General features: G+C 35.6%; 1 protein-coding gene across 1 annotated transcript in view; it reads left to right on the forward strand.

Annotated features, from left to right (window-relative positions):
* Positions 1-15,591, forward strand: part of EYS (eyes shut homolog) — a 704,807-nt gene that overhangs the window by 244,529 nt on the left and 444,687 nt on the right. The window contains exon 22 of the mRNA XM_058801756.1: positions 14,538-14,659. Within this exon, the coding sequence (XP_058657739.1) occupies positions 14,538-14,659 (122 nt within the window). The remainder of the gene's footprint in view (positions 1-14,537; positions 14,660-15,591) is intronic.

A 15,591-nucleotide genomic window follows, 5' to 3' on the forward strand; every position in this document is an offset into this window, starting at 1 on the left:
GTGGACATATGCTTTTTAGTCAGGTTGTGATACTTGTTTCATGCTTGAGGAATGAACAATAATTGAGACAGTGTTTTTTACATGCTTTAAATATGTCAACTTTATTAGTAACTGTAATTATGAGCAGTAGGCCAAGTACGCCTTCTCACAGAACCTGCTGCCATGTAGAAACTCAGATCTTTCTCCTCAGCCTTCATTATGTACATCTGTAGCTTCCAAGTTCCCAGCTCTATATTACTTCTGTTGGTTTTGGCTGTATTCCCAGTTTGTTTTCCTACCTTCCAGACTCTCAGTTTTTCTCCACTAAACCTTTGTCAATAGAAAAATCTATACTATTTCTATTAGTAGCTGTGTGCCTTTCATTAAGAGAGATTAAAAGAATCTTAGGTTTGTTCTATGCAATGCTGAATTGTAACTGACCAAAGGGAGAGAAAGGAACTGTGCAAAAGAAGCAAGTTTTTCAAGTTTTCAGTGTGATTTTTTAGCAATAAAAACATCCCTTTGGAGAAAAAGAAAAGAAAAAGAAAAGAAAAAGAAAAAGAAAAAAGAAAAGAAAAGAAAAGAAAAGAAAAGAAAAGAAAAGAAAAGAAAAGAAAAGAAAAGAAAAGAAAAGAAAAGAAAAGAAAAGAAAAGAAAAGAAAAGAAAAGAAAAGAAAAGAAAAGAAAAGAAAAGAAAAGAAAAGAAAAGAAAAGAAAAGAAAAGAAAAGACAAGACAAGACTGGGGAGAAATTGTAATACTAATCATGGCTTTCAGCATTAGAAGAATTGATCAAGAGGTGCACCAAGACCCCACCAGTTTAGGTGGAGTTTCTGCAGTCTCCATCTCCACTCCCACCTACTTAGCATGATAGAAATTTCAACTCAATTTGGGTTTAGACAAAAAAAAGCTCAAATAAATGCATATCAGGAAATAAATATTCAGGAATTGATTTTAAAACTGGGTAATTAATACACAATAGTTGTTTGATATAATACCAGTTTTGATCCAGTTAAAGTGTATTGAATGTCATGGATGCTAAGAAAATCCAGATTTTACAGTCTTAGGCTTTTTCCCCCTGTCTTTACTGAATATATGTCCTCCTTGCAATAGTTGTCTAAATTTTTATTTTTTTAATTGCCCCAATTATTTCATTGCTACTGTCATATGTATAATTTTTTTTCTTATGATGCTGTTGATTCTCAACCCCAAAATTTCCTTCAGTTTCTAAACTGTCAGATAAGCACAACACATCAAACACAGCCTTTATTTAGCAAGGGTATATCAGAATGTCTTTGTTATCTGTTTTTGTCTCTAATATGTAGCTGAGAGAAAAATGCGCTTCAGATTTAATTTCTATGTCAAGGTTTAACCCCAGACAGTAATTCAGCACCAGAGAGCTGCTTGCTGACTCCACATCTTGGTGGGTCAGGGGAGAGAATTCGAGGGCTAAAACAATGAAAACTTGGGGGCTGAGAAAAGTTTAATGATTGAAGTTAAATCATTAAGAGAGAAAGGGATGTTAAATCCAAGGAAGAGAAGTGTTGCAATAGAAACCAATTGCTCAGCACCAACAAACTGATGCCCTGTGGCCTGCACTATTACCCAAAACTTGGCCAGTTTTTCACCATTTTTGCGTGTTGTGCAAGGCATCATAGCTGCCCTTTGGTCAATCAGGGTCAGCTGTGTCCTCTTACAGCCTTGTGCCCCCCACCTACTCAGTAGCAGGAGAGCATGAGAAGCTTAAAAGTTCTTGACTTAAGGTCAGCTCTGCTCAGCGACAACTAAAACGCCATCCATGTTATTCTCATCCTGAATCCAAAACACAGCACTGTACAGTTACTAGGAAGAAAATTAACTATCTCATCCAAACTAAGACACTAAGGAAACATCATTCTCCAGAAATGTAAATGTCACAGCAATGATTACGTGGTTATAGCTGCGAAATTGTATTTTGGGAATGGGTCCAGGCCATGGTTAGAGTCATAGAATCAGCTACAGTAGAAACCTCCAAGTTCAAGTCCAACTGTTAATCCAGCTGGCCCAAGCCCTCTACTAAACCATGTCCCTCAGCGCCCCATCTACACAACTTTTGAGTGCCTCCAGAGATGGTGACGCAGCTACTCCCTGGACAGCCTATTCCCCTGCTTGATAACATTTTCCATGATATTTTTTCCTCTAAAATCCCATCAAAATCTTCCCTGGCGCAACCTGAGGCCATTTCCTCATTTCCTGTCACATGTAGCTTTGGAGAAGACACCCATTCCACATTGTTAACTGTGCTTTCAGGTAGTGCCAGGGGTGATAAGGTCCCCCTGAGCCTTTATGTCTGCAGTATGAACAACCAGTCTTCATGAGAATTTTGCTTCAGACCCTTCACCAGCTTCATTACTTAAGTCCTTTTTATTATGCTGAAATTTCTTTCTAATGGAATGGTCATTCCAAACATTTTCTTTCTTTTTACGTAAAAGTCCCAGTTGGCTTCTCATCTTCATGTTTTAGATGGACTATTCATCATGAATTAAGGGTTTGTATTCTCAATAAGAACCATGCTGTTTGTCTTATAAAATTGAAACCTCCTTCTTCATCTATTATTGAGTACATTTGTGGCAGCTAGTCCAGAAGAGTGCTTGTACTGTTTTTTTCCCATATATATTAGTAAACAAATATTCTTTATTCCTGTTCAGAGTATGCATGCTTAATGAAATACCAAAACAGCAAGATGTTCTGGTGCACTTCTTATCAATCACCTCATGATTTCTAGATTTACAGAATTTTAGAGAGCTCTGCTGTGTTTTCTTCAGCTGTATTAACTTTCCATCATGCACATATTATGTGAGTGAAAAAAGAGCAGGGACAATGCTTGAAATAATTTTTATTTTTAAAATAACTTCTAATGTTCAATGTTTTAAAGCAGTAATGCTTCCTACATTTTCATACACTTTTCAGAACCAACCATTTAATCAGAGATAAACTACTTATTTACATTTGTATTTTAACAATTATATTACCATGCACTTCCTTTGTAAATCAACTGATTCTAAGAAACTGGTTCAATTTTTTTCCCACTAAGTTAACCTTGATATTACACTTTAAAAAATACTATACTAAAGTTTTCAGTTATAGTTAAGAAAAAAAAATTTAAAAAAATACCTACACCCAGAATAGTATTGATTTAATATCAAAAATTAAATTTTTTGCTGTCACTTCAACTTAGGAGTTTTACATTCTTCTGGGCTTATGGTCAAAGTGAAATAGTTGAACATATAATTTAGTGAGATATATAAAAAGTAAAAAGCATTTTAAATGTTATTTATTTAGAAGACAGGTAAATATTTGCTTTTTTGTATCTTAATATTTGTAATAAAATATTTTAAGAAAATTTATGCTGTACATGCAGAAAGATCCCCTCTGTCTCATTCTTTCTCTGATTCTGATGCCTGATTTCCCACCAGAAACTGATGCCTTGTGAAGGCTGACCTAGAGCAGAGGCTAGATGGAATTAGAAAATAAAGAAGATATTTATTAAAAGGCCTTAATGGATGCACTTTGTGCAGCACAAGAGCCCAGCCAGGGCTACACCCACAATGAACCCAAAATGGTCACAAAATGGAAGATCGGTCACGAGGTCTCACCTTTTTATGTCCTGGTCTATGAGCATATTGGAATTAATTGTTCAAGTATAGCTTTAGCCCATGAAGTACCATCCCTCTTGTTTATCTCTCTTCAATCCACCACTTTTTATGCTCTTGGATCTGAAATTTGGATTGGTTGTCCTTGGTCCCCAGCTATAGAAGGAATTATTTTGTCTCCGTACTCTGTGACTCTTCACAGAGCTTACCATCCCTTAATATGAAGCTCAGAACTACACACTAAAGCAGCACAGAATCTGAAAAATATAGAAGCTAAAACTTAAGGCATAATTTCAAAACATGATTTTGAAACCATATAGTTACAAATAAGTGGAATGAGTTTCAGCAAGCACTTTATACCAAAGTTTTGTAAAAAGAGGACACTGGCATCGGTTATTATGTTTGCAAATGGTGAAAAATGTTTATCCTGAAAAATAAGTAATTTGTGAGAATAACATTTATTGGCAAAGTATTCTTTGGATAACTTTTATTTGAGACTGCACTGAGACAATTGATTTCCTTCTTTATTAAACCACATGGAGGTGTAAGTCACAGAATCACAGAACATGCTGAGTTGAAAGGGCTCCACAAGGACCATCAAGTCCAGCTCCTGGCACTGCAGAACACTGTGCCAAAGAGTCACACCCTGTGCTCAAGAGCATTATCCAAACACTTCTTCAACTCTGTCAGACTCAGTGCTGTCTGTGCTTCCCTGGGGAGCCAGTTCCAGCCTCCCCACTGTCTGAGAAAAGAGTCTTTTTCTAATGTCCAGCCCAAACTTTCCCTGATACAACCTCGGGCCATTCCCTCAGGTCCTGTCACTGTCACCACAGAGAAGAGATCAGTGCCTGCCCCTCCTCTTCCCCTCATGAAGAAATTGCAGCTGTGATGATGTCTCCCTTCAGTCCCCTCTTCTCCAGGCTGAACAAACCAAGTGACCTCAGACACACCTCGTGAGGCTTTCCCTCAAGGTCCTTCACCATCTTCCTTGCCCTCCTTTGGATACTCTCTAATATTTAAATGCATGTATGTGTTTTGATTTTTCAGATATTAGCTTTTTAATATTATTTCACATAGAATTGTTGTACCTCAGGACAAAAAAAAAAAAAGGAAATGACACTGTAGAGGACAAAAGAAGAGTAGGGATCTTGCATATAAGTCTTGACAAACCATGGTCATATATTTATATGCCTGAGATGGCCAGTAGAAAATACCCTGTGGTGATCCAGTTCTCACAGTGCTTTTGCAGTCTTTTTATTTCAGCCTGCAGGAAACACATTTATCCACAGCATTCCTCAATTCTTACTTTAACCCATTAACAGAAGATGATCAAAATCAGATTTGATAAAGATCTAGAAATGCTAAAAAAGATTGCTTAGAGAGAGCTTACATCCCTTCATGCTCTTGCTGCTCTGAATCTTCAATTTCCTATCTATCTTGCCTATGCTATTTTTCTAGTGCTTTCCCCAATTTAAATCTCTCTGATTCAGTTTATCCCTCCAGGATCTACCACTGTCTCCTCACATTTCCATTAGGTTTGCACTTCAGATTTGGGGTTTGTTTTTCAGTTTTCTTTGTTTTGTTTTGTTTTTTGTTTGGTTTTTTTTTTTTTTTTTTTAATCCTGTTGGCTTATAATACCCTTCAGAATCATCCCCTTAGCTGCAATGGCTGCACAAATCCTACCCTTCATCCAGTTCCTGCCAGGACCTGGGTAGAAATCCATGAGTAGAAGAACATGCTACATCCTTAGGGGTGCAGAGAAGGAGGGAGAAAGAGAGAAGAGAGAAGAGAGAAAAAGAGAGGGTCAGTGGTCTAATAATGACACAATTGCAATCACACCAATAGGAAAAGAAAAATTATATATCACATTTGTATGAAAATGTCAGTCACAAATTATCTTTTTGTGTGGCTTATTGATTAGTTGCTGATTCCATCAGTATGCTGCTGAAATCCAAAGCATGAAGAAAAGCTCTGACTTTGTACCACCATCATAAATTGTTATAGATTTAATAAATAGGGCTAGTGGGTGCAGTGTTTGCAATACCATTAAAAAGTGTGAGTTTCCTGAAGTCTTGTAGGCAAGCACCTTCAATATCCAGAAATAGAACTTCATTAAAGTAATAAGAGGGAAACTCCAGGAAGGCCAGAAAAATGCAAATTGCAAAAGATTGCCCTTAATAAGATCAAGCTCTCCCAGGGAGTGGAAATGAGACAGAAAAAGTTATAGCTAAGATTAAATATTTTTACAGCCTTACAAGATTAGAATGAAAGTCTTTAAATTTCCTGCTATCAGAGAGAAAAGCCTTTTTTTCTCTCACATGAAATGTGAGCTAACAGGTAAAGAGTGGTTAACCTCTACCATACCAAATACAGATTGAACCATAAAATCCAAAGTAATAATTTCTTAAAGTATTATTTCCCTACGCTCACAGTATAGTCAATTTGCTGCACAAATGATTGATATTTTATTGCCTGATCCAAAATAATACTAAAATTAATTTTAACTCTATATTAAGAAAATAGAGAAAGAGGAGAGAACACCTCTTAACATTTGAATGTGAAGTATTAAGTTAGGATTTCATTGTAAGAGTACTATTCCCTTTTCTCCTATCTGTACAAATGTTTCAAAATGGAAATCTCTTCTTAACAGTCCTTTAGTATGCTGAAAAAATCTATAATTAACCTGTAATTTTCAGGAAAAGGAGAGACACATTACTAAAATCTTGAGCTGGTGCTCTTAAAATCATGTTCTGATTTTCAAGACAAAGTACAAAGACATTCTAAAGCAGAGAGGGAAAACCTGAGACTGGTAGAGTTTTAGAAAAATAAAGAGGGCTGGTAATGCTCTCATCCCTCATTTTATCTAGTTTGTTTTTATTTTTGCAGTTCCCGTTTCTCTCTCCCTCTCTTTCCTTGTAGGAAAATACATGTTTAAAATGGTGGCAACCCTTGAGAAAATAAAATGCATCTCTTTTACTTCTTGTCTGACAACCTATTTCTAAATTTTTCAAGTGAAGTATAGTTTTAAGAAAAAGCCTCAAAAGTAGACTCACATTGATTTTTCAATTAAATAATTTGGATTTCAAAAGAGTGCTTGTACTTGACTTTTGGTGACTTATTTCTAAATCATGTTATGCAACAACTAAATTAGACTGTTGGACACAATTTGTGCTTTTCCCAGAAAGTATTGATTCTTGTAACAAGCCATTCTGAGATCATAAGTATTACAGAAATTCCCTTGCAATCAGAAGCTGCTATGAATTTTTCATTTGTGGGTGCAGCTATCAGTAGGTAACCCGGATAAACAGACTGATCCAAGTTTTTAGTGTATGAACAAAGAGTGCTGAGATTTAGTTTCCAATACAGAGAACATGTATCAAACATCTGAAACACTATTTTTCCATTTGGTCTTGGAGTAAATTCTAGAAAAATGGGCTGTGTCTAGTGCCTCAGAATCTGGGGACGCTGGAATTTCTGTTTTGGGAAACCCAGCCTGTCTGGTTCCAGGTACCCAATGTCCTTCCAGGAGCTGTGACACTGGGCTCAGAATGGCAAAACTCTTGATAGAAAAGATGCTGAACTTTCTCACCAAGGCATGTACATTACCTGGGCATCAGCAAATGTCTAGATGTACGAGGTAAATACATGGGAAAGTTTTCAGTATATTTTAAACTTCTGTGCTTATTGCTCTAATTTAAAAAGTAAAGATTGATGGCATATCTCTGAAAACAAGCACAGCCAAGCCACAAGAGTTGCAAATTCAGGTGAGTGGGATACACATTCTCATTCTTCCAAATTACTTTCCTGTAATGTATTATAATGAAATGTTCTATAAATTTAAAGTAGGGATGAATGAAAGTTCAAAAGAGGAGACTTGACATCAAATAATATTTTGAATCTCTGGGTGCTTCTAAGGATATTTAGTTTGAAGTATTTTTGGAGCACTCTGTTTCTTCAACTTTCCCCTACTTTTGAGCAAGAGGTTGGCAAAAATTGGCACTTTGTGGTGACTGAAGTCTACTGATGCCATAATGATTGCACACTTAAGATCTGAATTTGGATGAGCTGTTATGTTAAGGGAGGAGATAGCTTTGTTTTATGGAAACCAGTAGTTGATCTTCTGCATTTTCTTACTTTATTTAAAAAGTTACCAGCTGCAGCACCAGGTTTGTAATTCAAAAGCAAGATGTTATTTCTATTGGTCAGTACTTGGACTATTCCTTTGGAATATCACAGTTAATTCCCACAGCCCTCCTGTTACCTGAGATCTAATAGCAAACTGAAAGCTTTGGACAAGCTTTTAGGGGGGTCAAGTTCCTGTCAGTACTTTGGTTTAACAGGAATGTGTTCATGACCTTTCTCTAGTCATTGAACAACGGAGCTAAACATCAACCCAGATACACCAACCCAAGGCTGATACTCAAATGTCTGTCACTAGCTGGATTACTTATTTGGTTTATTTTGCACAAACAACCTAAGGCTGTTGCTTTCCATTAGTTTTCCTGCACTGTTCAGCGCCTGTCATGTTGATGATGATTTGATTGGCACATTTCCTAGTAAGTTCTCCAGGAGAGAAACAGAAGAAAGGTATACACAGAATAAATGGCAGCAGTCAGGAAGCAAAGACATAAAAAGACTTATTGCCTATTATTAATTAGATCTCCAACTGACGTTGGTTTGTTGTCATAAAATTATTGATGGATTGGACCAGTAACAAATCTTATTTTTTCCATAAAATCCTTCCTCTTTCCTTAGAAAAATCTTTCCTTACTAATATCAACAGATTTTAAAACACTTTGACTGTAACACTTGTTTTTATTAATGACTGTTCTTAAATACTTTTTATGGTCTTCTATGTCCATATTTCTTGTAGCATTTCATAAAATAACATTTTGAATTTACTAAAAAGCATAAATTCACAGATATTTGAATTTGTTATTGAGTATTTTTTCCTTTTTTTTCCTCCAAAGATAATACATACATAATGTTTAACATTGTCTATACTTAAATGGAATATCTGTGTCAATATTAGTAAAAGCCATGTTGCATGTTTGCATGCCTCAGCATGTTATGGGTGAATCTACACACAAAAAACCAACCCCAACAAGATTTAAGCTGGACTTTGAGAACTGTCTGTCTTGTTTGAGCAGTGATGGAAATAATTGATTAAATTTTAAACGTATAGGCCAGAATTTATTTGCGTGTTAAATGTAACATGAAATCTAAAATAATTTTAAGAGAAGCCGGTTACCAGCATTAGCTGTGATTAAATTTGGAGAGAGCAAAACTTTCACGAAAATATACATTTACATAAAGTGCCATTTTAAAATTATCAATATCAAATGCAGCAATAATTATGGGTTTTTTACCAAAGCACCATTGTATGAAATGGTTGTATATAGAGACCTGCAGTGCAAATAACAAGTGTTCCCATTTAAGATAATTTTCTTTGTGGTTACAAATTACAGTAGAGTTCATTTAGAGTTATAAATACACAGCATGTGTAGATGACAGCCATATTTTAGGCCAGAAGCTGCACTGAATGAAAATGCAAGATTCTCTTTTCTAATGATGTGCTATTCAAATATAATGAAAATCTTATTTTTTTGGCATAAACTTATTAAATGTTTTTAATATAAAAATAATTATTATAATGTAAAGCAAAAACTCATTACAACTTACCTAATTTTATTTGTACCAGCTGTTTTAAATATGCTTTCTTGGTAATTTAACTTATTCATTATTTAAAATCTTAGAGAGATGAACAAATTAAAAATGTTCCTTGTTTCTCCCGTAAGCCTTGCTTGAAATTTGAATTAAAGAAAACCTGGTTTATCCTTTATATCAGACGATATCTAATTTACAGTAACTTAGGTTACAAAAGATATAAGTGGTTTGGAAGAACAAATAAATATACTGGTCAGCATCTTTATGATATAACTGTATAGGAAAAGATATATAAATAAAAATAGAGAATTTAGAAGTCTTTAAAAATACCTAGCATTACCTAATGCTACCTCAACTTCTGTTGATAGCTAGTACTTAAGTTATTTACCCTGCTATTTCACAATATTAAGTGCTTAATACAAAACACCACATAGGCTTTGTAACTTACATAGCTAGAGTAAAATAAAGTCTTATTTTCTAATAAGGTAATAGATAAAAATACATCAGTTAGTGATTCTAATAATTAGATTCAGTAAAAAATTTTGGTGATTTTTAAATAGTAGTCTTATCAGAACCAATCATTTGTATTAATGTTTAGAAATTATATTTTTAATTGTAATTTTTCATTACTTCTGAATCCATGTTTCACACTTTTTTCCACCTTATTCTTTAGCATCACTTATTATAGTCGTTCTTCCAATTAACATCAGTATTAATAACCATATAGCAAACCTCATGACACTCAGCCCCAGAGGTGTTTCTTTGCTGTGAGTTAAGCAATCTGATTATTACAGCATTATTAACTAATATTAGAGCTAGCCATGTATGTCTTCTAGAGCAGCAACAACAGAGCTAATTGCAGATTTTCTTTGTGTCAGAAGTCAAATTTCCCTAATTTGTGGAGCAGCATGGTTAATACATTCACTCTTCCCACAACCTGTGAAGAAAAGGTAAATAATTCATTATCAGAAGACAGCAAAGTAGTGTATTTTCTGGGACTTCACTTGGCATAGATCTTGTTTTACCTCAGACTTCTATAGTAAAAATAAAAGTAAGTGTTAAACCAAATGAAGATGAACAGATATCCTGGTTTTGTTTTGCTCTGGTTTATTTTGTTTTTAAACAAGTTTGCGTATTTAGGATATAAATACAAATAAACTTGTACAATGAAAACAATGTCATAATGACAAATAGCAATCTAATTTTGTCAGTAGTTTTGTATGATTATGCAAATAGTTAAATTAATAATAACTTAAAAGTAAAGCCCTAAAGTAGCAACTCAGAAAAGACCCTTAAATTAAAAAAGGCTGCATAAATATGGTTAGGATCTCAATATGGTTTAGAGCAATTGCAAATATGATTTCACAGATGCTTACGTTTTTATGTTCACATTTATTTCACAAGGTTAAATGAACTGCTGTTAGCACTAACAAAATGAAGTGTTATGAAGGTTTTTCTGTAGGAAAAAAAGCCCTGATTCCAACAGACAAGAGTTTGGTGATGACTTTTCTATAGAGTTTGGAGTACATCTCCAATTGTGTGCAATGATAAGTAGTCATACAATAGGCTCATCTTGTTTGGCCTTAATGGATAAAAGGTTGCACCCCAAGAAATGGTCTGGCAGAAGAATTTGGAACACAGAACAAATGGATGTTTCTATGTTTCCTTTTTGGTGTTTCTGTCTCCAGGTGAGGTATTTTTTGTTTTTTTCTGTGAATTAAAGACTATAAAATCCCCCCCAAAAATTCTCCAACTCCATAGGTATCTTTAAAAATTAAATTAATTCAGTTTTATTCTCTAGACATGGAAAACATGTCTGGAGTATATATCTGTATGATAAAAATATCTATCAATACAGAACAGGCTTGACTTGTTCATAATTTAGATCTTTGTTTTGTGTAATGAACATTTTTCATTGCAGTTTCTGTTTACCAGATGTTCAGCTGCCATTTCCTAGTGAAGTAACATTGACTAGGGCTTAAGGAAAGGATTAATTCTTCATTTACAGTTTTGGGAAGGGGAAATATGCAGTTGCTCTTAAATGACACCTTCTTACAGCACACAATGCAAATTGCATTAAGACATGCTCATGTGCATATGTGATTCTAGATATGTGTGCAAGGGATCAGAAATTTTTTACCCTAGCTGGTAAAATCCACTCTTCTTAAGCATACTGTGCTACATATTGTACAAGGGAGAGCTATGTACAAGGAATAACTATAGTGTTATTGTTGCATGTATTGTGTTCTTTAGAGGACAAACAAAAGACAACTTGCAGGAACTGAAAGGTGCCATTTATTTTGACCTGTCTCCAATGGATAGTAATACATAGTTACAGTAAATAAAGGGGAACAACAGAAAAAGAGGTATCAAATCCTATTCCTTCAGTCTCTTGCTTGATCCCCCACATGCTTTTTTCTATGCAGCTTCTTGTCATTTTATGTTGGTGGTGTGAGCTGTGCCCTAAGTGCCATCCAGCTCTCTCAGCCTTTTCTCATCTGAGAGATCTATCAATCTCTTAGTAATGTTACTGGCTGGACTCTTTGCAGTAGCTCCATATCTCTCTTGTGCTGGGCAGCCCACAACTGACACAGCACTTAAGGTGTGGCCTCCCCTGGACTGAGTAGAGGGAAGGATCACCTCTCTCAGCCTGCTGACAGCATTCCTCCCAAAGCAGCCCAGGATGCTCTTGTTCTTTTGGGCCACCAGGGCATACTGCTGACTCTTGTCCAACTTGGTGTCCACTGGATCTCTCAGGTCCTTCTCTGCAAAGACTGTACCTGTAAAAACACTTTTTATCTGCTTACATATTGTTTATTGTAACATTGCACTTTCAACTACTGCAAAACTACTCAGAGATGAAATATTGTGTAAGAATTTTTAGCTTTTCTGCATAAATGCCTGATATACATAAATGTGAGTGAGGTTTTGTGCTTGATGTAACAATCCCCATGTTATGAAACATCTGCAAAGAACAGAATTTCAGCATTTGATTGACAGATAATTTTAGTGGGGCTAGAAAAAATACTGCTGCTTTCTAAATAAAACTGTTGGTAAGCCTTCTTTCACTTCTCATTTTTTAATCCATTTCTTGAAGAGTTTTTTGGAAACAAGTTGTTATCTCACATTCCTAGTGAAAACCTAACCTGACAATAGAACAGTTTTTAAGAAGTGTTTGATAGTTACTCATGGATATGTATTAGTAGTGCCAATTTTTTCCCATTTGACGCAGATAAATATGTAGAGAACTGAAATATTTGGATGTTGCTATTATCACAGATCACAGAATATTCTGGGTTGAAAGGGGCATACAAGGATCATCAAATCCAACTCCAAAGCTAAAAGCCCATAAGGGAATAGAACCTTGGTGTTATTAGCACCCTGCTGTAAACAACTGAGCTAATCTCAGGGTCAATATGTAATAGGAAACACCAATTTGTGGACTAGTAATGTAATTTGTCTCAAATGTATGGTTTTTTTCTTTCTTTGGCACAATTCACAGCAAATTATTTTCTTTCAAGGTTCATCTCTCCATATTACATTTTAAAAGAACAAAATCTTTCTGCCTCCTATCATAAAGTTATTAATATTGGAAAAACTCTAAGATCACCAAGTCCAACTGTCAATGTAGCACCGCCATGTTCACCACCAAACCATGGCCCCAGGTGCCACATCCACGTGTTTTTTGAACACTTACAAGATGGTAACTCAACCACCTCCCAAAGCACTCTTTTCCAAAGCTTGACTATTCTTTCAGTGAATAAATTTTTCCTAGTATATAACCTAAACCTCCCTGGTGCAACTTCAGGCTGTTTCTTCTTGTTTTGTCACTTCTTACCAGGGAGAAGAGACTGATCCCCATCTTGCTACAACCTCCTTTCAGGTGGTAGTAGAGACGCATAAGGTCTCCCCTTAGCCTCTTTTCCTGCAGACCAAACAACCCCTGTTCCTTCATCCATTCCTTCTGGGACTCCTTTTCCAGACCCTTCACCAGCTTTGTTGTCCCTCTCTGGAATCAGTCTAGCCCCTCAATATCCTTCATGTAGTGAGAGGCCCAGAGCTGGATACAGCACTCCAGGTGCGGCCTCACCAGTGCCGAGTACAGAGTGACAATCCCTGCCCTGGCCCTGCTGGCCACATTATTGCTGATACAGACCAGGATGCCACCAGCCTTCTTGGCCACCTGGGCACACACTGGTCATGTTCAGCTGCTGTCAACCACCTCCACCCCCAGGTCCTTTTCCATAGGGCAGCTTTCCTGCCACTCTCACCCCAGCCCGAGGCACTGCCTGGGCCCAAGGGCAGGAACCAACACTTGGCTTTGTTGAACCTCACACAACTGGTCTTGGCCCATCAATCCAACCTGTCCAGATCCCTCTGAAAAACCTTTCTTATCCTTCAGCAGACCAACATGCCCACAAAACTTGGTGTTATCTGCCCATATTCCATGCCCTATCTTAACTCACAAAGATACTCTTCCATTGTATTTCCTGACTTTTACAGTTTTTTCTCAGTGAATTTAGAACATCCATGTCATGGAAATCATGGGTGAGTCCCAAGCAAACATAGCAGCAATGTTCATCAACGTTAGCACAAAACAAGCAGAATGCAACTTGAGAAAATATAAATCACAAATATACTATGTACAAGTTGGTTGGTGCAAAAATTGATTTGACCAGATATGATATACATATAAATAACTTCATTTGATGTACTGGTATCAGTGGAGCTGTTGCACACTCCAGGACAATCATACTGAGTGTGACTTCAAATTGTTATTTTCCTTTCTTTTTTGTTATCTTTGCTCCAATAAAATATTTCAAGCTTTTAATTGGTGAGGAGAGTGTAAGAGTATCATTACAGAAAGGTCTGATTCAACTGTTCAGTCTGGACTCTCTTCAGAGTTCTGATTCTTAATTTATTATATTTTTAAGTGTATTAGAAAATTAAATAAATCCCCTTTGCTTTTTATGTGAAGATCATATTTGAAACATAATTGTGTCTGTCTGTTTCCAAAATTCAGTAACAAAAAACCTAGTTATTTGCAGTCTCTAAACACCTGTAGATGCCACAATGGTGGTACATTACACATTTCACCATCATGCTGTGGCAATTCATTTAGATTCACTCAGATTTTAAAAAACTCCTAAAGCTGTTTTGCTGTCTGTTAATGTCTTCCAACAACTAGTAATAATACTTTAGTAGTTGCATTAAAATACGAAGAGTAACAGATTATTTCTTTTACTAAATGTATTACAGAGATACCAGTGTGATTGCTTGCCTGGATGGGAGGGAAGATTTTGTGAAAAGGAATCAAATGAATGCAATTCAGAACCTTGTAAAAACAATGGCACCTGCATGGACCTTTTCAACAGCTATAGGTAAGCATTGCACCTCCTCACCATATGGTCATCATGTTCCAGGAAGGGCAGGCTTATGTATCCAGCCATTATTTTGTTTCCCAGCTTGGGAAGGAAATGTTATTAGACAAATGGGCAAAGGACTTGTGTCACGGACATAGTGCTTCACTGTATTTTCATGTGAAGCCAGCAGATATATGAATTGGTATATGTAAAATTAAAAATTAAAAAAGGAAAAGAAAAAAGTATTATTTAAAAATATTTATTAACTAAGCATGGAAATGAATTTTTTCAAAGAAAATATAGTTTCTCTTTCTGTCATATTTGCCCTATAAACATAAGAGATGATTTAAAGAGTAAAAGCAATGGTAGTGGGCAGTTGGATAAGGAGGTTATATCATTGCTGCCATCTTGTGGCTAAAAATACCAACAAAAGTAATTTAACTAAAATTTATATCTCCTCAGACAAAGAATGAGGATGTGACGCTAATGCTATTTTTTAATTTAAACCCTAATCTTTATTTCATGCATGCATTTAGGGTTCAAAAATTATTTTATTTCAGTAGCATGAGGATTAAGATTCCATAAAAAAATCTAGTTAATTAGTTTCTGCTCCATGAAGCCAGGGTTTGTCTATATTATGATGTCAATACTAGAAGAGTCCTGTAAATTCTTAAAGGAAACTGATGAGGCTGCATATAGTAATAACTGTACGTGGTACCTAGTCTAGCTGTTGTACACTGATTACATTCCTGGTAATACAGACAATAATCAGGAAGGAAACTAACCACAGTTGACAATGGAGAAATTATTTCCCAAATAGCTAAATATAACTAAGTCAAATAACATATATATATATATATATATATATATATATATATATATATATATGTATGTCAGCATTTTTTGTTCAGAACTTAACCAAAATGATTTGTGATATCTTAGAGCTATAT

Source organism: Ammospiza caudacuta, chromosome 3 (assembly GCF_027887145.1).
Source record: "Ammospiza caudacuta isolate bAmmCau1 chromosome 3, bAmmCau1.pri, whole genome shotgun sequence".
Taxonomy (NCBI): Eukaryota; Metazoa; Chordata; class Aves; order Passeriformes; family Passerellidae; genus Ammospiza; species Ammospiza caudacuta.